The sequence below is a fragment of the Artemia franciscana genome, unplaced genomic scaffold (genome assembly GCF_032884065.1).
Source record: "Artemia franciscana unplaced genomic scaffold, ASM3288406v1 PGA_scaffold_58, whole genome shotgun sequence".
Lineage (NCBI taxonomy): Eukaryota > Metazoa > Arthropoda > Branchiopoda > Anostraca > Artemiidae > Artemia > Artemia franciscana.
The window spans coordinates 215,035-237,478 of NW_027062698.1; the positions used below are offsets into that span (position 1 = coordinate 215,035).

General features: G+C 35.5%; 1 protein-coding gene and 1 long non-coding RNA gene across 4 annotated transcripts in view; one reads left to right on the forward strand and one right to left on the reverse strand.

Moving 5' to 3' along the window:
* The window catches only part of LOC136042036 (chymotrypsinogen A-like), a 100,501-nt gene that overhangs the window by 41,350 nt on the left and 36,707 nt on the right, over nt 1-22,444 (forward strand). For 2 of the 3 annotated variants that reach the window (XM_065726893.1, XM_065726894.1), the window contains exons 2-5: nt 2,991-3,184; nt 6,619-6,751; nt 9,335-9,459; nt 18,182-18,304. In XM_065726893.1, coding sequence (XP_065582965.1) covers nt 2,991-3,184; nt 6,619-6,751; nt 9,335-9,459; nt 18,182-18,304 — 575 coding nt within the window. The remainder of the gene's footprint in view (nt 1-2,990; nt 3,185-6,618; nt 6,752-9,334; nt 9,460-18,181; nt 18,305-22,444) is intronic. The other variant, XM_065726895.1, reaches the window with a different exon arrangement.
* On the reverse strand, nt 6,043-21,977 carry LOC136042037 (uncharacterized). Its single transcript, XR_010621151.1, has 3 exons — nt 21,828-21,977; nt 13,292-13,472; nt 6,043-6,280 (listed from the first exon to the last, which is right to left on the reverse strand). It is a non-coding gene; the product is annotated as an uncharacterized LOC136042037 (long non-coding RNA).

Consider the following 22,444-nt stretch of genomic DNA (forward strand, 5'->3'; position numbering starts at 1 on the left):
GAATGTTTCATCGACACTATAAACTTGGTAAGCAATATTTCCAGTAAACCCTCATACGATTTTTACAACATAAGGCTCTCATGGCATAGTGACAATATTCTTTGGCATGCAATGTTTTTCCGAAAAACCTTCTTATCTCTAACGATTCTTAAGACCAGACTGTGGCATGCAGTGTTTTTAAGACCGTAAGAAACGGTCTTATCTATATGGCCCTGACCGAAGTATAGGTTGATACAAGGGGCTAGCAACTCCAAGAGCACACCGGGAAAGAACTCTGCTTGGAGCCATTGAGGGGATAAGAATGGGTCAACAACTCCAAAATTACGTCGGGATAGGGCTCTGCTTGGAGCCATTGAAGGGATACTGCTGCTGACCATGTCTCAATTTTTTGTTATTTACTCTTGGGGACAGCTGATTAATAAAATTTTGTGATTGTTCCAATTTTCTAGTTCTGGTTCTCGGGGAGGACTGCTCAAGATTTAATTTTGGAATTCTGTACATAATGGGCCAATGTATTTTTTGCTATAATTTTAATTAAAGATATTCTTCTGAAATAGATATAGATTCGGTATAACCGCCGATAGCGAAGTGAAACTAAATCTATACCAATCAACTTGAGGAAAAATACGAAATTTGCAATTTTTAAAATATGACTTTTACGCTCAAGTTTTAAAATTACTTACCTATGGTGACAATTTTATAATGCAATAATTGCCATTGGATAAATTCAGTATATTCACCATGCTAAACTATTTTGTATAAATATTAAATCATACTGAACTATTCACCATACTAAACTATGACTTCATTTACTGTTTATTTCAGAACACTGTCGAAATTGTAATGATTACTATTTAAAAATAAAACTATCTGGAAGAAGGTATGGGTCCATGGCTTTTTCCACACCCAAAAATTTATGAAACACCTTCTTAATCAACTTATTAATAAGATACTTGTTGTTTCTATCAGAACCAAGCAATGATCATTCTAAGCGAAAAATCATCAACTATAATAAACTGAACTTCTGTTGGGTTTATAGCCTTCTCTCGAGGTAAAAATTTTTTTTGCAAAACATATACAAAAGATTTTGCAGAAAAGGAAGTAAGGATTTCTAAAAAGGGTCCTGTGAGGAATCCGAGTTGGCGTTGAAGTTGCAAAAATAAAGTTAAAAACCAGTAAGAAATAAAAAGGTTCCTATGCATCAGGAAACCTATGAGTAGCATCAAAAGTCTGAAGACTAGACAAGGGGTCTCTCCTGAAATTAAAACAAATCAAAAGCGTATATCAAATTTATGCACCTACCGGCAATGGCTTAAAATAGGAGCTGTTTAGTCTCCCTCCCTTCTTTTCCAAGAGAAACTTTTAGGATCTTGGCTGCCTTCGTAAAAGAAATTCTGTAAATGTGATTTTCAGTTAAGTCTAGGTTGTACACCTAACATTTATGGTGGGGAGATATGGGGGAGAAGTGATTTAGTAACTTTACGAGGTGCTGAATAGCAAAAACACTGCGATGAATAAACTAAACTATTTAAAGCTAGTTATGGACAAGAGATTTGCATTTAATATGAAAGTTACAACAAAAGCATTCAATTCAGACATCTTTTTGTCAATAAATGCAAATATGGTCTTTTTTGTAATATCTAAAACCTTAAATGGAATAGGTATAAAGTAACGAATTCTATGGTAGGAGATTACTCATAGGTGGTCATAGTGGTTTTGCTCATAAAATATGGTAGCATCTTGTGCATGTTGAAGAATTGTCTAACAAAATGCTGTTGGAATTGGATGTCTAGGAACTTGAATAATTGGACATCGGATTTCCCGATTTGGTGAAATTGATTCATGGACAATAGAGGAATTTTAGTGTAAACACAACTAGTATGATAAAGTAGGGTTATTCAAGAATCTTGAAATGGTTCTACAAACAATTGTACAGTTTCAGCTGTATTTGAGTCATTTTTCTTACTTGAATACTGTAGGTGGAAATTCGCACCAGAAATCACACCTGAATTCACATTCGGGTAAACACCTGAATGTGCACAGAGTTGCCAAATAGACAGGTCTTATGTTTCTTATCGAATACTTTGGGCTACTGTTTTGAGATTAACTATAAATATCTTTATTTCCGTTATTGAAGGTAAACTTTGAAGAGTAGTACTTATCATATGGTTCTCTATTTGATAATAGGAGCTTTAGTAACAAGTTGAGTAGGAAAAGACTGGTAAAAATACAAAGTTCTGGAAAGTGAATGGTTGGCTCGAGGGGTCGCCTCACCCACTTCTAACCACCTGGTGCACATATCAGAACGCCAGGTACGCTGCACAGCTCTGTCATGCTTGGAACATTTTCTGCCTCGTTAAGAACTATTTCCGCCACGTTATACACAGTTTCTACCACACTAGGCACGCATTACCTGGTGTACTTCATTCCTGAAAGTGGGTACCCCCTCCGGCTGGTTAAATAGTCTTATGGTTATTAGTTACGAAGTGAAAGACTACTGATTTAGACTACAATGAGCATTTATGCTCAATTTATGCCAAGGGAAGTGATTGCAAACTGCGAGGGTCCAGGAGGCCATATTCACTAAAATGTAGGGGGCAAGGGTTGTTTTGTAATTAAGATGCTCAATAAAACTCATTTTTCAAAAAGAAAGGGGGGGGCGCATTTTTTCTGCTTTTTTACACAAATAAATAACAAAGAGATATTTAATTTAGGAGGGTAATTGCCTCCTCATTCGGCGTCCCTGCAAGGGTTGAAGACCGAAAGGAGTGGATACAGCCTGACAAAAAGCAGACTATTCCCCCGCCAAAACGCACGATTAGCGAGCATTTTTGGCTAGTAGATATTTATTTTACCAATTAATGTTCAGCATTTAGCTAATAATCGGTGATAATATTTTTTCGTTACATCATAAGATCACTACTTGCCAATGCTAGGTTGGCTACCAACAGTTTTGTTTGAGTAACAACAATTTAATAATAATTTTCTAGGCTATTCAACGAAGACTCACACGATTATTCTAGACTGGGACTGTTGGCTGGGAAGCCAGTGAGGGAAATCTTTTTTAATTCAGTAATAACAAGAGAATGTAGAATCAGAGGACGGAGTGGCATTTGTGAAAAGGACTGTGGTCGTGGAGGACAAGGGTATGGATCTTGTATTGATGGAAGTTCTTGCTGTCTATGTGAGTAAATTATAAACTACAAGCGTGGTAGCACTGTTTTTTTCTTAACAGGACAGTGACTCTCAAACCATGGGATGAGTACATCTGAGAGATACGTGGTGAATCGTACAGGGTATGTGAGAGAATAGGCACAAATGGCAAAAACTAATCCATTTATGACTCAGAGACAGAAATGATTACTATTCTTGATCATGCATTCTTAGCTTTTCAAATCATGTAGATAAAACATGATTACAATGCAGTTAGCATCCAATGACGAAATACTGAATAGTCCAAAATAGCTTCTATCAACTAAAAAGTTTTTTTTTACTTGTTTGAAAAAATAAACATGTTTTGACCAAACAATCAAGTGCCATATACATTAACGAAACAAGCTCAACTCATCGCTTTGTATTGTTCCGCTATGAGTTTAGTTGACATTTAAGGGCAAGTTTTCCAGGGAGAATTTTTTTTGGAAGCAAGTTTTCCTAGAACCTAGGCACACAATTCAAAGTTAATTGTATAGTCGTCACTACATTAGAGCTTGTTTCAAAAATTCGGAGTCAGTTGTATAAAGGAAAGAGGGTCAAAAAATAGTTACGGTTTCTTATTAATTTTGAAACAGTATTAATAAGGTTCGAAACCAAAAATATGTCATTATTATGCAAATATTACTGCAAATTATATGTCATCTAAGACTGGGTGGAGTCATACGGAAGGAATGAAAATGCTGTTCTAACCGGGAGTTTTGTCTGTAAAAATGTTGAAAATCTTTTGAAAATTTATTTTACCTACGCAGTATCTGTCTTTTTTTTTGTTGATGAAAAAATGTATATCTACCTCATAGACATAATATCAGATATGCTCTTTTTTTACCATAATGATCAATCAACATTACAAACTAACGTTTCGTTGAGAAAATGAAAATAATTCTATTTTCGGGGAATCAGTAATATATTTATGATTAACATTTAGGTATCTGTAAGTATTTTAATGTTTTTTGTTTTTTTTTCATAGAGTTCAAGGAATTCCTTAAATATTAAAAACGACAATTCAGGAGGATAATAGTTCCCACCCCGTTCTGGTTATTTTTTTCTCGTTTTAAGTCTAAATATTGCTCTTTACTTATGTTAGCAAAATAATTTTTATTTATTTAATTTATTGCTCGTTCCATATTTTTCATGAATGGTTCTTCTCCCATAAACGAGAGGAACAGTCCCGATATTACTTTCAACGCTAAAATGTCATTTTTGATTTACCGGGACAGGAATATAGTTTCAACGGGTTATTTTTTTTCTACGTTAGGGAAAACAATATAAATAGCTACTATAAAAACACGTGTAAAAGGAATTTTTCCTTCTAACGCTGCAAACTAAAGGTCATCATTTGGTTCGCCAACCCATGTAGACACTACAGAAGCAACATTAAAGTTCCAAATAAAAAAAAAGAAGTAAACGCCCTTAGAAAAAAACGAGGCCGCGTTCTTGAGAAACGAAGCTTTAGAAGGCCAACGCACATATACTAGTTTAGGATCTTGTAAAAAATTCAACATAGACAATTAGAGTTATTGAAATGAAATATTTTTAAATATTATGTCTTTCGACACTACCCAGCGCCGGATCCAGGATTTTTAAAATTTGGGTGGGGGACTATGCTATTTAAATTTGGGTAATTTTAAGCACAGGCTGCCTAAAAGTAAGCTGCCACTAAGCCAGAGAGGCCATAGCCTTCCCCTTGATTTGCAACAAATAATACCAAAACAGTGGCCACAGCAGAAAAAAGAATAGTTATTAGATGATTTATTCAGGCTTTGCATGTAGCATGTAGACAGGCTTTGCGTGTGGTTTCTATAATAACATCAATCCAAAGAGGATCTGACTAGCCTTCTAGCCTTATCTATCCAGTAGACGACATCGCAAAATAGTCTTTACCCACACCAGATGCCACCAAGATCAGTAAGTGGAGTAAGTGGTTTTTATTTTCGATCCAATATTATATACGACAGGTTTTAGGCCATTTCTCAAAATTCTCATGATTTTATTTTTGCCAAAACTTTTACTATTAAAATTAACCAAAATGACAGTTACCACTCCAGATTCAGGTTCAAATTGTGATTCTTCTTCATTTGACAATCCTTTTTCAAAATGAGTTTTAAAATTTTATGTAATTAAGAGCTAGTATCCGTTCTTTACTATGTTGCATCTAACACTCCAATTAAGATTGAGGAATCTCCTCGAGAACGCTTTTCCAGAGAGTACCTATTCAGCCTCTAAGCTCTTGTAGACGTCACTATTTTCCACGTCAATTGTAACGTTATTCTACCGCACTCAAAATGGGTTTGTGAAAGGTGAAAAAACGGTTTCCATCGAGTGAGTTCTTGATCTTATAATTAGCTAGTAGGCTGCTAAGGCGGGTAAGAAAAATAAAAATATAAATTAAACACATTTTTCATTCATCACGCCATATGGCACTTTCTTCTGGCACTGTAAGAAGAGTTTCTTAAAATGAATTTGCAAAAAAACGCGTATGAACCTCCTATTAACAAACTCTGATAATCCAGTAGGCTTGATAGTTTTTTGAAAAAAATCTAACAACGGTGGAATATTAAATCATATATTTTATTGAAAAGAAAAATACTATGTGAGCTATTTCTTTTTCGTAAGATTTCTCTCTTCGCAGAGGTCTTGTTGAGTATGAACATTTCTTGAAGACAGCTTTCGATTAAAATCACAAATTTGAGCTTACAGAAGGGTCCTTTTCTTCTTTTTATTTTGCGCATTTCATCCACTGCTTTTTTCAGGCCATTTTGTTTTAAGGCCATGAATTTCGATTTCGTTTTTCATTTTTTAGTCTGTGTTATGTTTGTTTAAAGGCATATAGTAGCCTAATGATTTCTTAAAAAAAAATATCAAGGAATAATAATTTTTAATTAACAATAATATTTTTTAAGTAAAAAATAAAACTTTGTTTTAAGGCCTTAAGACCATTTTGTTTTAAGGCACGAAACAGAACAGTAATTACCACTCCAAGCGCAATTGTTCTAAGGCCAATTGTTTTGTAAGGCAAAAAGTAAGGCAAGATTCTTCCACATATGCTTCTTGATAAAACTGTCCCAACCTAAAGAAATAGAAAGTTGAAGGTCTCCACTGTCAAAAGCTTATGACTACCACTCTATTAAAAAGCTGCGACCTTGATTGGTAGGGGTAAGTTATAGATAAGGAGTATTTTGTAATCTTGGAAAGTAGTTGCGGTAGATGACTGAAGCCTTCATGGATGAACCCAGGACCTAAAACATACCCCAAGAAGCTTTTTTTACGCTATCACCTCCACCCTTTCTCTATTCCTAGGGCTTAGAAGACTATAGAAAACAGGCAAATGCCAAGGCCTGTCTAAACTTTCACAAAGATCTTTTATCCTAATTTTGGAATGAAATTTACCTATGGCTTTTTTTTTAGACGTTTATAGTTGCAATGGTGAGGCAAAGGAGAAATCTTTTTACTTTCAAAATCCATCTTTCCCAGCCGCAGATTCATATTCAGACAGCTGCACAATGAAAATCAGAATTCGGCCTAATGTATGTGGAATCAGGTAAGACTCTGTATGTACGACTGCGCTATCTGTTTTAATAGTTTTTTCATCTTTTTTGCAGCAATAGGCCAAAATACAAATAATAAGTATCATTATCCAAGTTTTTATAAGAAGTAGGATAGCAATGTAAATTGGTTCATTGAGTATATTCCATTCCAGTGCTACTTTGCATATTAATTCCCGTTGGTTCCCACTTTTCCTTACTCTCTTCGATCTTACATAACTTGATTGTTATTTGCTACCAGAGATATATTTTACAAATAAAAATGCGACTGGAGTTGTTTCAGTTTAGCTCTGGACCCAAGCCTTTCATGTTCCCGAAATTAAAATTAAATAAAAATATGCAATTTAAATTTTAAGGTTGAGTTTTCTAGAATTACATAAAAAAACTAGTTTTTCTAACTGAAAGTAAGGAGCGACATTAAAACTTAAAACGAACAGAGATTACTCCGTATATGAAATGGGTTGTCCCCTCCGCAATCCTTCGCTCTTTATGCTAAAGCTTTTAATTGTCTTAAAAAGCAGAATTGTGGTAAAGAGTCAAACTTTAGTGTAAAGAGCGAAGGATTGCGGAGGGGACAACCCATTTCATATACGGAGTAATTTCTGTTCGTTTTCAGTTTTAATGTCGCTCCTTACTTTCAGTTAAAAAACTAGTTTTTTTTATATAATTTCTGAACGTTTTTGAATTAATGCATGTTTGATTTTGGCTCTCTACACATAAATTATTAAAATGAAATTTACATTTTAATTCCTTTTTTGGCTAAATGGCTTTTTCTTAGTTCTGATCAGACGATTTTGAGAAATATGGGATGGGGAAGGAGGCCTAGTTGCCATGCAATTTTTCGGTTACACAAAAAGGCAACTATAAATTTTAATTTTTAACGAATTTTTTTATTAGTAAAAAATATACGTAACTTAAGAATTAACTTACGTAACAAACTTTTATATTCTTAAATTTTTATTATGTATATGAGGGGGTTTGTACCCTCGTTAATACCTCGCCCTTTACACTAAATCGTAAGTTTTGTGCCGATTCTTTAAGAATGACTCCTGAATCAGAAAGGCCGTAGAATAAATAGTTGAAATTACTAAAAATACTTTAGCATAAAGACCGAGGTATTTATCTCCTCCTAAATACCTCGCTCTTTATGCTAAAGTATTTTTAGAACCCCTCATATGCGTAATAATCTCTGTTCGTTTTAAGTTTCAATGGTACTCCTTACTTTCAATTGAAAGTAATTTTACGTGTTTTCCCCTATTTTCTAAAATAAGACAAATTTTCTCAAGCTCGTAACTTTTGATGACAAAGACCAAATTTGATGAAACTTATATATTTAAAATTAGCATGAAAATCCGATTCTTTTGATGTATATTTTAGCATCAAAATTCCGTTATTTAGAGTTTCGTTTATTATTGAGCCGGGTCTCTCCTTACTACAGTTCGTTACCACGAACTGTTTGATTTTTCCTAAAAATGCTAAACAGATACAGATTTGGACCTCAAATTTATGTCCGATCTACTATCTCTGATTTGCAGACCATTGATTATGAGAAAAGACAAATCTATAAATGCAGCAACATTGCTTTGCAACATAACCAGGGCTATGTATGCTTCTTTTTATTGGAATGTAGGAACAAATAATCAATATAGAATAAATATAAATATTACAATGAAGAACATGTTTCTTTGCCAAATTTCTTTATAATCTTTTTACTATAACATAGTTACATTTGTAGGGCAATATTGTTTGTAGATACTGTTCATCATTTTTCAAGATTGGCATTACGAAAGAAAAATTAAAATAAAGAACAGACAATACAATGCGAAAAAAAACACATTCTTCTAAACCAACTTTGAATTATCTTCAAATTCTACTTACAACCAAATTAACCAAATTTTAATATATTACATTTTAAATCTTAAGAATGATGGATAGGAAAGTTTAATGCAAAATGAATCCGATTTTTATATATTAAGACCCAGCACTTGATGATGTAGAAATTTCAAGAAAGCTCACGTCAAGAAAATGGCGTAAGTATTTATATTTTTTCTTTTCTTCATACTTCTTCAGAATAAAATATTATATTAATATATATCTCAATGTTGCGGCGTTAGTGTACCTGGTCTTCAAGCAGTCACCTACATCTCTACCAAAATAAATCCTTAATCGGTTCTATAGACTAGAGCTTCATATACGCTAAGTCCAAGTTACTATTGATAAGTATGTACATAATTTATGTGTGTCTATCCCCCTAAAAACGACGCAATTCATGTATTTCTTCTGCTTTAAGTTCAAAAATTTCTAAATTTAAAATATACAATATTGTGTTTGTATTTATCCTAATGCTGCAGTTTATGTGTTAGTGAACCTTAAGCAGCCCTTGTGCTATATATTGCGTAACCATGGCCTACCAAATTAGATTCTAACCTAACCTGCGACGATGACAGCAATATCGACAAATAAGATATCATCACCTCAGTTTCCTATTATTACTTACAACTGAAAAGGGTAGCAAGCACGAAACAGAAAAAAAGGAGTTCTTATAGATTAGCAATGTACTGAAAAGGTCTTATTTTCAGGTTTGATTTTCTACGATTTCGTCTTGGGCTACCTAGAAGAGCGAATCTTAACTGCAAGAGTGATTCCTTCAACATAATTGCCAATAATACAAATGGACTATGCGGAATGCTGGATGGGTATGCAGGTTTGTACCTTTCCTGCGGCTAATTTGAGCACTTGATATAAAGATCATATCCTAATAACCCAAAGTTGTAAGATTAGGCTTATCCATAAAAATACTTTATTGATATATAAATTAATTCGTATACTTAACTGATACTTGAGGTATATCTTGGGGGGAGGGTATTCCCTGAAATGAGGACCCATGAGCATTCAAGGAATGTTTACTTACTAGGGTCATCCAGTCATATTTAAAACAAAACAAAATTTTATTATACTATTTACCTTAATAAATGGTACTTGAAGAATGATCCTCACTCACCGTAAGCAACAGTCCCATACGTCTCCTATGTTGTTTTTTTTTTCAACCAAAGAATCTACATTTTATGCTTCATTGTATATTCAATATTTATTAATTCTGGGTAATTCATTATATTTGATAGAAATGGAAAAATTACGTCATTTGAGTTGACGACTTGAGTCTTCTGAAAAAAATATTTTTTCCTGGGGAAAATTCCCCAGGAAAATTCCTCTCAGTTGCTTGTAAGATTAAAAAAAAAAAAAATGAAAATGATAGAATACGCAAAAGATTAAGATATCTGAATCTGAATAGGCTTTCGTCCGATGGCAAAAAATCTTAGAACCCATGTTGAAAATAGGAAATCATACAGTAGTCTAGAAGTAAAAAAAAGTAAAAAATACTGTAGCAGCATTATAGCAGCATTTGTTCACATGTTTGAGGATTAACATTCTTTTTAGAAGGAGAGGCGAATGGAGCAAGCCCAGGCAGAAGATTATAATGATCTATAGGGTTCTATTTGGAAATTGGTCTTGATTTTCACTATGGTGTTAATTACCTATATTTGCGCATTATTCATGGATACCTCTTATAAGCGAAATGTTAATTTTGTAATTTTCTTGTAAATGATATTAATTTAAGTCTATGTTATCCTTTAAGAACAGCTCCGATTAATCAAGACCTCTGTTTGCCAAATCAAACATTAAGTATATTAACTACGGCAGAGAACAGTCATCTTTTTCCTTTCAAGTTAACTTTTACTGCTTCCTTATTTATCTCGTAATGTATAAAAAAATAAAAACTGTCAAAAGAGAGAACAACAACGAATCCTCTAGCTGTATTGTTTTACACGACGGACATTCCAAAGAAGTAAAAAAAAAATAGCCTGTATCGAACTCGTCAATGATGGCTTAAGCTTTAGCAGCTAAGGGAATTTGCCTAAGCCATAAAGAAAATTTCGTCCAACTGCATAGTTTCTCTCAGCTTCCATACTATAGAATCATGATCCTACCCAGTGTTGTATGGAGTCAAAACTAAAATAAGGCAATGAAACTATTCTAAAATCTGAGAATTTCATTTAAGTAGCATGAAAATCATCTGATTTGGAGCAAAAGGTCTTAATGACCTTTGATAGGGATTAAATTAAAAAACTTTTTTTTAATGGCAGTAGGGAGCAACATTAAAACTCAAAACGAACAGAAGTTATTTCGTATATAAAGGGTTGCCCTTCTCAGTATCTTGCTCTTTACACTAAAGATGTTAGCACTTTAAAAAAAGCTTCCTATTCTAATTAAACGGCCCCTTTGTTTCAGTAGCCGTTCTTGAAAAAATGGAACAAACGGTCAAACTTTAGCCTAAAGAGCAAGGTATTGAGGAGTGGACAACCCTTCATATACGAAATAATCTTTGTTGGTTTTGAGTTTTGACGTTGTTCCTTACTTTCACTTAAAAAAACTTTTTTTTTTAGTTTAATTTTGTTCTTATTTTAAATAATGGGATAAATCTGGCTCAGTCTCCATGAAATATACCCTTAATCCTTTTTTGCCCCTTAGTCTCCGGAAATGCCCCCTTTCGTAGAATTTTTTTCTGGAAATCAAAACACTCTGAAAGTAGGCTCCGGATAATGCCCAAGGACATCTCCACATGCAAAATTGAATTGGCAATGATAATGTAAAACACTTTATTTCGTATAGGAATTCTGTCGAATCCCCAGTAAAGAATTTCCCCCAGAAAATTCACCCCCTGGAAATTCCCCCTCCCTCCAAGGAAAATTCTCCAAATATAAATCCACCCCAAGCACAATTTCCCCCCCCCATATTGTCTGCACACTTCTCAGTATAGCAGGGTTCCAGTTTCCACCCTCCAGTGCCCCCTTCGAATCCCGATTCCGACACTTTTTTTAAACTTCTTCAAGACTCAGGTTCTGTTATAGGGGATGTTTTCTAAGAGACGTAGGTATCTGTTACATAATAGGGAATGTTTAAGAAATCTGCGAGGGCCAGAGAAAAAAAACCTTCAGGGGCTTCTTTACCCCAGGATTTCTAGGATTGTTATGTCATAGTTTCTTTGATTCCTTAAAATCCTTCAGGGCCCGCTAGTGAGGGACCTTTAAGACGCCAGATCCCTAGCGAGCAATTCCATCAGCCCACTAGCATCCAAATTCAATGAGGTCCTAGCAAGCAATTCCAATGGGGCCCTAGCAGCCAATGCCATTGGGGGCCCTACCATACAATTTCACCGGGACCCCTAACCTGGCCGCTGGCGGCCCCTAGCATCCAATTTTACTGGGGGCCCTAGACCAAACATACAATTACATCAGGGGCCCTAGCATTAAATTTCATCGGACTCCTAACCTAACCACCGGGGAGCCCCTAGCAAAGAATTCCAATGGGGGGGGATACTAGCATCCATTTCAATCGGGTCCCTAGAATCCAATTTCATCGGGGGCCCTGACCTAACCACCAGGGGCCCTAGCATACAATTCCAATGTGGCCCTGGCATCCAATTGCATCGGGGGCCGTAGCACCCAATCCAGTCGGGGGCCCCTAGCAACCCCTTTCACCAACAAGGCGTTTTTCAAGAGGTTTCCCGCTTGTAACTGTAGAGGGCACACACGTGGGATGTTACGTAATGAAAATGCACAAGTGGGCTCTTATGTAATACTTTAAGATTTTTTTCTTTTTATGGCACTTGGTAATTACGAAGTGACATATAGGGACCGCAATTTTTGTCGGTCTGTCGGTCCTAGTTTTGCTAGTTTGGGCACTTTGAGATAAGCTAGGACGATGAGAGTTGGCAGGCGTATAAGGGACCAGACCAGATTAAATTAAAATTAGTCTCTTCCCGATTCGACAATCTGGGGGAGGGGAGGGTGGAGGTACGGTTAATTCGGAAAAATTAGAAAAAATGAGGTTTTTTTACTTACGAACGGGTGATCGTTTCTTAATGAAATTTGATATTTAGAAGGATCAGGTGCTTCAAAGCTCTTATTTTAAATCCCGATCAGATTCGGTGACATTGGGTTGGGGGGTGTTAGGGGAAACAGGAAATCTTGGAAAACGCTTAGAGTGGAGAGATCGGATGAAACTTGGTGGGAAGAATAAGTACTAGTCTTAGATACATGATTACAATAACCGGAGCGGATCCGCTCTCTTTGAGGGATTTAGGGGGGAAATTTTTAGTGCTTTGGCGAGTTCGGTGCTTCTGAACGTGCTGGGACGATGAAAATTGGTAGGCGTATCAGGGACCTGCACAAATTGACCTAATAATAGTCATCTCTCCGATTAGACCGTCTCGGAGGGGGGATGGAGGGATGGGAAATCGTAAAAATTGAGGTATCTTTTCCTTACGAATGGGTGATCGGATCTTAATGAAACTTGATATATAGAAAGATCTTGTGCTCCATTTTCAATTCGAATCGGATTCTGGGACTTAGGGGGTGGAGGGAGGAAATGGAAACCTTGTAAACCGGAAATCTTGGAAAACGCTTAGAGTGGAGAGACCGGGATAAATTTCATGGGAAGAATCATCACAAGTTCTAGACACGTGATTGACATACCTGGACTAGATCCACTCTCTTTGGGGGACTTGAGGGGGCTTCTAGCGCTTTGAAGAGTTCGGTGCTTCTGGGCGTGCTAGGACGATGAAAACTAGTAGGTGTGTCAGGGACCTGCACAAATTGACTTGATAACAGTCGTTTCCCTGTTTCGACCATCTGGACCATCTGGTTCGACCATGGGCTGGAGGGAGAGGAAAAATTGAAAAAATGAAGTATTTTTAACTTAGGAATGGGTGATCGGATCTGAATGAAATTTCGTATTTAGAAGTGCCTTGTGTCTCAGAGCTCTTAATTTAAATCCTGACCGTATCTGTTGATATTGGGGGAGTTTGAGGGGGGAAACGAGAAATCTTGGAAAACGCTTAGAGTTGAGAGCTCGGGATGAAACCTGGTGGGAAGAATAAGCACAAGTCCTAGATACATGATTAACATAAACGGACTTAATCTGCTTTCTTTGGGGGAGTTTGGAGGGCATGTTAATTCTAAATAATTAGATAAATTGAGGTATTTTTTTACTTACGAATAGGTCACCGGATCTTAATGAAATCTGATATTTAGAAGAAACTTATGTCTCAGAGCTCTTATTTTAAATCCCAACCAGATCTGATAACATTGGGGAGAGTTGGAGGGAGAAACTCGAAATCTTGGAAAATGCTTAGAGTAGAGAGATCAGGACGAAACTTGGTGGGAAGAATAAGCATATATCGTAGATACGTAATTGACGTAACCAGACTGGATATCCTCTCTTTGGGCGAGTTAGAGGGGTCCAGTACTTTGGCGAGTTCGGTGCTTCTGGACGTGCTAGGACGATGAAAATTGGTAGGCGTGTCTGGGACCTGCACAAATTGACTTGATAAGAATCATTTTCTCCAATTCTGCCATCAGGACCCGCTCTCTTTGGGGTAGTTGAAGGCGAGTGTTAATTCGAAAAAATGAGGGATTTTTAACTTACGATCGGGTGATTGGATCTTAATGAATTTTGATATTTAGAAAGACCTAGTGTCCCACAGCTCTCATTTTAAATCCTGACTGGCATTAAACATCTTATTTTCCTTTTAAATCGATCTTTTGATTCTTAAAAGTTTGCTAGAGCTCATGCCATATGAGCCCTTGGCTCTTCCGACCTCGTCACAAGTGCCGTATGAGCTCTTAGCACTTGTTTTCTCAGGGAACATTTTTAATTCAAACATTTTTAATTCATTTTTAATCCCAGAAATAATATGTCCAAATTAGGATTCTAAGGATAGTTCCATCCAATTGAACTGCGCTCTAGACAGCTGGACATAGAAAGGCTTTTTAATATTTTGATGAGGGAAATAAATTCTTCGAAATAACCCAGTCCACGCATGGGGGAATTCACATATTCCACTTAATAGAATGATTAAACTGATCGCAGTTTCCAACCCTTTTCACATGAGAGCGCATTAGCATCCCAATACTATTAATTTTTGCTCCATTAGATGCACCGCCTATTACAATGTTATTAATTTTTTAATGTTACCTAGACAGGTTAAGTTAGGTATTGAATCAACGAAATGTTAGGTTGGCTTTATATATGTATTGGCTTTGGCCAATACATTGGCTTTACAAAGCCAATACATTTATACATTGGCTTTATATCTTTCATTGTGTAAACGATTATGTATTGAACATTAGTCTTGGAACATTAGTCTAAAAAGACAAAGACTGTCTATTGTAAATAAAAGTTACATTAATAGAAAAAACATTATAAAATGAAGAAATCATTTCGGAGGCATTTCGGAGAGATTTTAAGGAGAATGGCACGTTTCATTGAGCCGAGACTATGCATATTTCACACCACCATGACAATATGTGGCTGACATCCTCCTCCTAGTGAGCAATTCCAGTGGGGTCCCCCCTAACATCCAATTCCATAGGGGGCCTAGAAACCAATTCCAGAGGTGAGGTTTGTTATTACAGATTGATTTAAACAAGCTAAAAGGTTTTAATGGAAATGGTTCGTTTCTTTGAGCCAAGGCTATTCATATTCACGCCACTATGACAATATATGGTTATCCAATCCTAGCAAGTAATTCCAGAAGGAGAGTGTTGTTATTAGAGATAAAATCAAACCATATTAAGAGAAATTTTTGAGAGGTCTAAATGAAAATTCCTGATTTCTTTGACTGGATGATAGATTTCAGTTCCCCCACCGCTGAAAAATTCTTTTAGCACCTCCCACCTTAACTTTAAGCTGTAGACCATGTTAGTTCAAGCAATTCGCGCCAACTTGTCACATTATGGATGTCATACGCAGAAGTCCGCCACCCCTCAACATGATGGCCTTCACGACAATCCAGGTCACCTCCACAATATGTGGCTAACCCGTGACAACCCTATGATACGCATTACCATTCCTAAAATATTTTCCGGATATTTTTTAAATAAAATTATACTTAAAGTCTATTGTTTGGGGTTTTTGCAAGCCACCCCTCAATATGATATTCTCCATGGTATTTCACACCACCACGCCGATACATGGCTGGCTCGTGGTATTCCTATGATACAAGTTATCATTCCTAAGACATTTTCCGAGATTTTCTTGTTAAAAATCACACCTTAAATCCATTGGTTCGTTTTTTCGCAAGCCAACACTCCGTGATATACTATGTCATTTCATGCCATCGTGCCACACTATGACTAACCATCTGGCACCCCATCATCAATCTTAAGACTTTTTTGATTTTTTTTAAAATTAAATTATATTAAATTCCGCTTCCCCCACCTCTGACCCTCGGTTACAACGTTTCCACCTCCAATTCTGCTGGTTTCCACCCTGGTTCAACCGATTAAAAACTTGGCTCAGACTGCATCGGTTCTGGCTTCTCCACTTCCTTCCCCAATTCCCAATTTCAGTTCCGGCAATTCCACTCCAAGTTCCATGAATTCCAAAATTTTTGGTGCGGCTGTCTCCGTCGTCATGTATGGCTGGTCATTCACAATACCTTGTTTATTTATGTTTTTCATCAGTATTTGACATTGGAAGGATAAACGCTTACTTTGGAACTTGTTGCATGCTAGTTTGTGTCCGTGGAATTTGCTGCGTCCTGATTTTTTACGAAGTTTCACGAACAAACATCAACACACAATAAATTCCTCGAAATAAAATCCGTTTCATGAGGAGAAAAATCAATGCATAAGTTTCAGGAAAAAAACAACATGCAAGAAGTTTTAAAAACAAAAATTAACACGCAACAAGTTCCACGAGCAAAATCGACTCTTAACAAGTCCCATGAACAAGAATCAGTTTCACGAGGAGAAAAATCAATGTACAAGTTTCACGTAGAGAAAAATCAACATGCAATAAGTTTCACGAACAAAAATCAGCACGCAACAAGTTCCGCGAACAAAAATTAGCGCGCACAAAAGTTCCATGAGTAAAAGCAGTTTTACGAGGAGAAAAATTCACTATAATAAAGATAATAGTTTATTTTATGCAACCTTTTGGAGAGTAGTATTCTCAAACTACATATTATTCTTGTAAGAGGAAACAGGGTGGATGCCCAAAATGACTCCTATATATATATATATATATATATATATATATATATATATATATATATATATATATATATATATATATATATATTTATATATATATATATATATATATATATATATATATATATATATATATATATATATATATATAGTATATATATATATGTATATACTATATATATATAGTATATATATATATATATATATATATATATATATATATAGTATATATATATGTATATACTATATATATATACTATATATGTATATACTATATATATAGTGTATATATATATATATATATAGTATGTATATATATATATGTATATATATATATATATATATATATATATATATATATATATATATATATATATATATATATATATATATATATATATATATATATATATATATATATATATATATATTGGGGGTTTGGCGATTTTCGGTCATTTTAGCTAATGTTTTCATGATATTCAACTTTTTATTTATTTTATTTATTAATTTTTTTATTTATTTTTTATTATTGCTCGTTTCTGCTAAAAACTGCGTACTGCATGTGAAAGTCAATTCCATTGAAATTCATTTCCTGATTTTTCTTAACTTTTTAAGATATATTGGATGAGATAAATTTCCACTTGATCAATCAAAACAATCATATTTTCTTTTCGCTATCCTTGTTGCTAAAGAAAAGATATAAAAAAACGAAGCCTTTATGCATATAAAAAAAGTCTTCCAGAGCTGAAATCTCTTTCCCTTCAAAAGTAGTTGAACCATTCCCGCAACAAAATCCTAGCTTGAATTCCTTTATTCATAAGGAATATTACTGTCTGGCATTTCTTTCACCAAGTCTAATTCCTACGATTATTTTCAGAAAATTCCACAGGAAAGTATCTAAAACTGTCTCGTAATCAAATATTTATTTTAAAATACTTCCCATTGTTTACATTTCCTCTATTTTAACAATTATACAAGGTTATTATCCAATATTTAGGACCTATAAGCAGTGGCGTCGATTGGAGGGGTTGGGTGCGTACCCCCTAGATTTTAAATACCTTTTTGGCGTGTATTTTCATTAAAAGTGTCATTTTTTTATTGTTGTCATTGAGAAAATTACAAATTAACCCCCTCTTAGATTTTGAACAATACATTCCCCCCCCCAAAAAAAAATTGTGAGTTGACGCCACTGATCTAAAGTCGAATTGTTCTGCACAAAACTTTTACTTGGTAAAGAAACACTTTATTTACATAGTTACCGTTTTAAAATAAGAGCAAAAATCGCCAATACTTTTAATTCTACTTAGTAAAACTATTATCTTTTCGGAAAATTAATTGATTTCTTTTCGTCTCCTAATTAAATTCCAGTGACTATCCCAGTGGAAAAAGGAAAGGTTTACCAGAAGTTATCAGTGTTAACCCGAAGTAGAAGGTATCAATGGAATGTAATCATTTCGCAAATCGACTGCAACAGTTTAGCGAGACCAACAAGTAAGTTTGCGTATTTTAGATTATTTTCTGTATGATTATATTTGCAATTAGATAACATCAGTTGACAAAGATTTTTAGCTCACTGAATGATTTTAGTATTTCTTATGTAACTGTTGGTACTGAATGAAAGTATGCAGTCGGAATTTTTCGTCAAAATAGAAGAATTTAGATATTCGGTTTTTGATTTTTTTTTCATTTTTTTTTTACGTAGTTCTATTGTAATGGTGACACATCGGTGTAGTTTTTGAAATACTTGCAAACATCACCAGAATGTTTTTGATAATTTTTTCTTTGTCAAAATTTTTTCCATTTGGAGGCACCTAGTAAAAACAAGAGCTAAGACCTCATATGGCACTTGTGACGAGGCAAGAAGAGCTAAGAGCCAAGAGCTCATATGGTATGAGCTCTAACAAAATTCTAAGAATCAATAGATTGATTTAAAAGGAAAATCAGAGGCTTAATGCCGGTCAGGATTTAAAATAAGAGCTCTGAGTCACGATGTCCCTCTAAATATCAAAATTCATTGAGATCTGATCACCCACTCGCATGTTATAAATACATCATCTTTTCTAATTTTTCCTCTCCCTTTAGCCCCACAGATGGTCGAATCTGGGAAAACAAGGACACGCCTACCAATTTTCATCGTCCTAGCACGTCCAGAAGCACCAAACTCGCAAATCACTGAACGCCTCCCCCTAACTCCCCCAAAGAGAACGAATCCAGTACGGTTACGTCAATCACGTATCAAGGACATTTGCTTATTCTATCCACCAAGCTCCATCCCGATTCCTCCACTCCAAGTGCTTTCCAAGATTTCCCCCTCCAACTCCCCCCAATGTCAAAAGATCTGGTCGGGATTTGAAATAAGAGCTCTGAGACATGAATTCCATCTAAATATCAAATTTCATTAAGATCCGATCACCTATCCGTAAGATAAAAATACCCCAATTTTCACGTTTTCTAAGAATTCCGGTTTTCCCCTCCAACTCCCCCCAATGTCACAGGATCTGGTCGGAATTTGAAATTAGAGCTTTAAAGCACAAGATCCTTCTAAATATTAAATTTCATTAAGATCTGTTCACCCTTTCGTAAGTTACAAATCCCTCATTTTTCCAAATTACCCCTCCCCTAACTCCACTAAAGAGAGCAGATCCGGTCCGGTTGTGTCATTCACGTATCTTAGACATGTTTTTATTCTTCCCATCCAGTTTCATCCTAATATCTCCGCTTTAAGTATTTTCTAATATTTCCGCCCCCCCCCCCCCCCCAACTGCCCCTCCCCAATGACGCGGGATGCAGTTAAGGTTTAAAATAAGAGATCGGAGTTACGAGATCCTTCTAAATATGAAGTTTCATGAAGATTCGATCACTCTTTCGTAAGTTAAAAATACGTCATTTTTTCTAATTTTTCAGAATTCCCCCCTCCCGATAAAGCGGATCCGTTCCAATTATGTAAATCACGTATCTAAGACTTCTGCTTATTTTTCCCACCAAGTTTCATCCTGATCCCTCCAATCTAAGCGTTTTCCATGATTTTAGGTCCCCCCCGAACTCCCCCAATGTCATCAGATCCGGTCGGGATTTAAAATAAGAGCTTTGAGACACGATATCCTTCTAAATATCAAATTTCATTGAGATCCGATCACCCGTTCGTAAGTTAAAAATACCTCATTTTCCTAATTTTTCAGAATTAACCCCTCCCAACTACCCCAAAGAGAGCGGATCCGTTCCGGTTACGTCAATCATATATCTAGGACTTGTCCTTCTAAACATTAAATTTCATTAAGATCTGATCAACCGTTCGTAAGTTAAAAATACTTCATTTTTTCTATTTTTCCAAATTAAAGGGCCCCTCAATCCCCCCCCAGATGGTCAAATTGGGAAAACGATTTCTAATTTAATCTGGGCCGGTCCCTGATACGCCTGCCAAATTTCATCGTCCTAGCTTACCTAGAAGTGCCTAAAGTAGCAAAACCGGGACCGACAGACCGACAGAATTTGCGATTACTATATGTCACTTGGTTAATACCAAGTGCCATAACCAGTTTTTTCATGTATTTTTGAGATAATTGATCTTGCCATTTTGTATAGGAAAGTTGATTGTACAGACTTAGGATGGGTTTCACTTGATTGGAACTTCTAGTTAAGAACTTCTTGATTGGAAGTTCTAGTGCCCTTTTTAGGAGTCAAAAGTGATTGAATTAAAATAAAGTCCAATTTTAGCAAAAAAATATTTTTCAGCAGTATAGCAACAGCAAAGGACACGTGAGTCATTTATATTACATACATAACAAGGGATAAAGCACAGAGTAATTTTGAAAAGATATATAAAAGACGTAATATTGTAGAAGCCGTATAATTGTCGTATAATTATAAGTCGTATAATAAGTCGTACAATTGTGTTCAAATTTTGATGAATAATGTAACTGCACCATCAACTTACTTTTCATAGCAAAAATAGCTAATATTTGATGTGATACCATGCAACCATTAAATACTATACAAATACTAAAGTAAATATTGTGATAATTTAAGGATTTTTTTATTTCATTTTAACACAGGAGTGATGATGGGAACAATTACAGGCAACAACAAGAGCTAAGAGCTCATATGGCACTTGTAACGAGGCGAGAAGAGCTAAGAGGCAAGAGATCATACGGTATGAGCTCTAACAAAATTCTATGAATCAATAGAGTGATTTAAAAAGGAAAATGAGAGGCTTAATACCGGTCAGGATTTAAAATAAGAGCTCTGAGTCACGATGTCCTTCTAAATATTAAAATTCATTAAGATCCGATCATCCACTCGTAAGTTGTAAATACCTAATTTTTTCTAATTTTTCCTCTCCCTTTAGCCCCACAGATGGTCGAATCTGGGAAAACGACTTTATCAAGTCAAATTGTGCAGCTCCCTGACACGCCTATAAATTTTCATCGTCCTAGCACGTCCAGAAGCACCAAACTCGCCAAATCACTGAACCCCTCCGCCCAACTCCCCCAAAGAGAGCGAATCCAGTACGATTCTGTCAATCACGTATCAAGGACATTTGTTTATTCTATCCACCAAGCTTCATCCCGATTCCTACACTCCAAGTGTTTTTCCAAGATTTCCCCCTCCAACTCCCCCCAATGTCAAACGTACATCAGGGGGGTGGGGGTAAGGTTAGGTTATTAACCCATTTCTGAGATATATTCTCTCCCCCCCCCTAATTTGCAAATATATAGCCCAAATTATACTATTGTATAAACTAAAGTATTATATTTACATCATGTTTTGGTGTATTTCATTATGATTAACGTAACTACACTTCTTGAGTGTGTTAGGTATAATACATAAGTACCAGTAATTTTCTTTCAAAAGGCCACAGACTAATAGAACCAATTTTCGTTGTTTTTTAAGTTAATCCCCCCCCCTAAAAAACGAACCAAGAGCCTGTGTATGTACCTGCAGTCCTTTGAGTCTGCAAGGCTATCAAAATATTCAACACCAGACTTTAGAATAACATCAAAAATGATTACCTTACCCTTTTGAATTATCGACACCGTTCTTTATAGGTAGGAATTTTTTCATACACTTCAGTTACAATTTTATCCTTATCTTTTGACATAGATTCTTGAATGACTTCCATTTCTGCTCATCAAATTCATGGAAAACGTTTTAAATACGTATTTAAATTGCGCATTAAATTCCGCGTTGTCTGTGCCCAGAGGACTGGGAACTAATTAAAAGTCAATAGCTAAGTTCATGAATGTGAAATCATCATTGATGACTGTCACAGTGTAAAAGTATTTTCCCTTTACTGTGCTGACTGCATAGATGACTGGAACAGTTACATCCGCAGGACTTTGCTTCTTAGGGAATTCCAATTTCGTCAGCAATAGTTACAGCTTAGGGGTATAAGCCTAGAGAATGAAACATGTTAAGAAAACATTTCATAATACGCACAATAGCTGTAGCAAACACCTTTTGCATGGATCCCCCCTATACTTTACCGCCAACCCCCCTTCCCCTAAAAAGCAAATATATAATCCAAATTATATAAAACCAATGCATTCTGTCACCCATCACTTGTTTTCCGGTTCTTCTTTTAAACAGTTAATTCAATTAATAAGTACAAGATATGAAACAAGAGAGACGCGT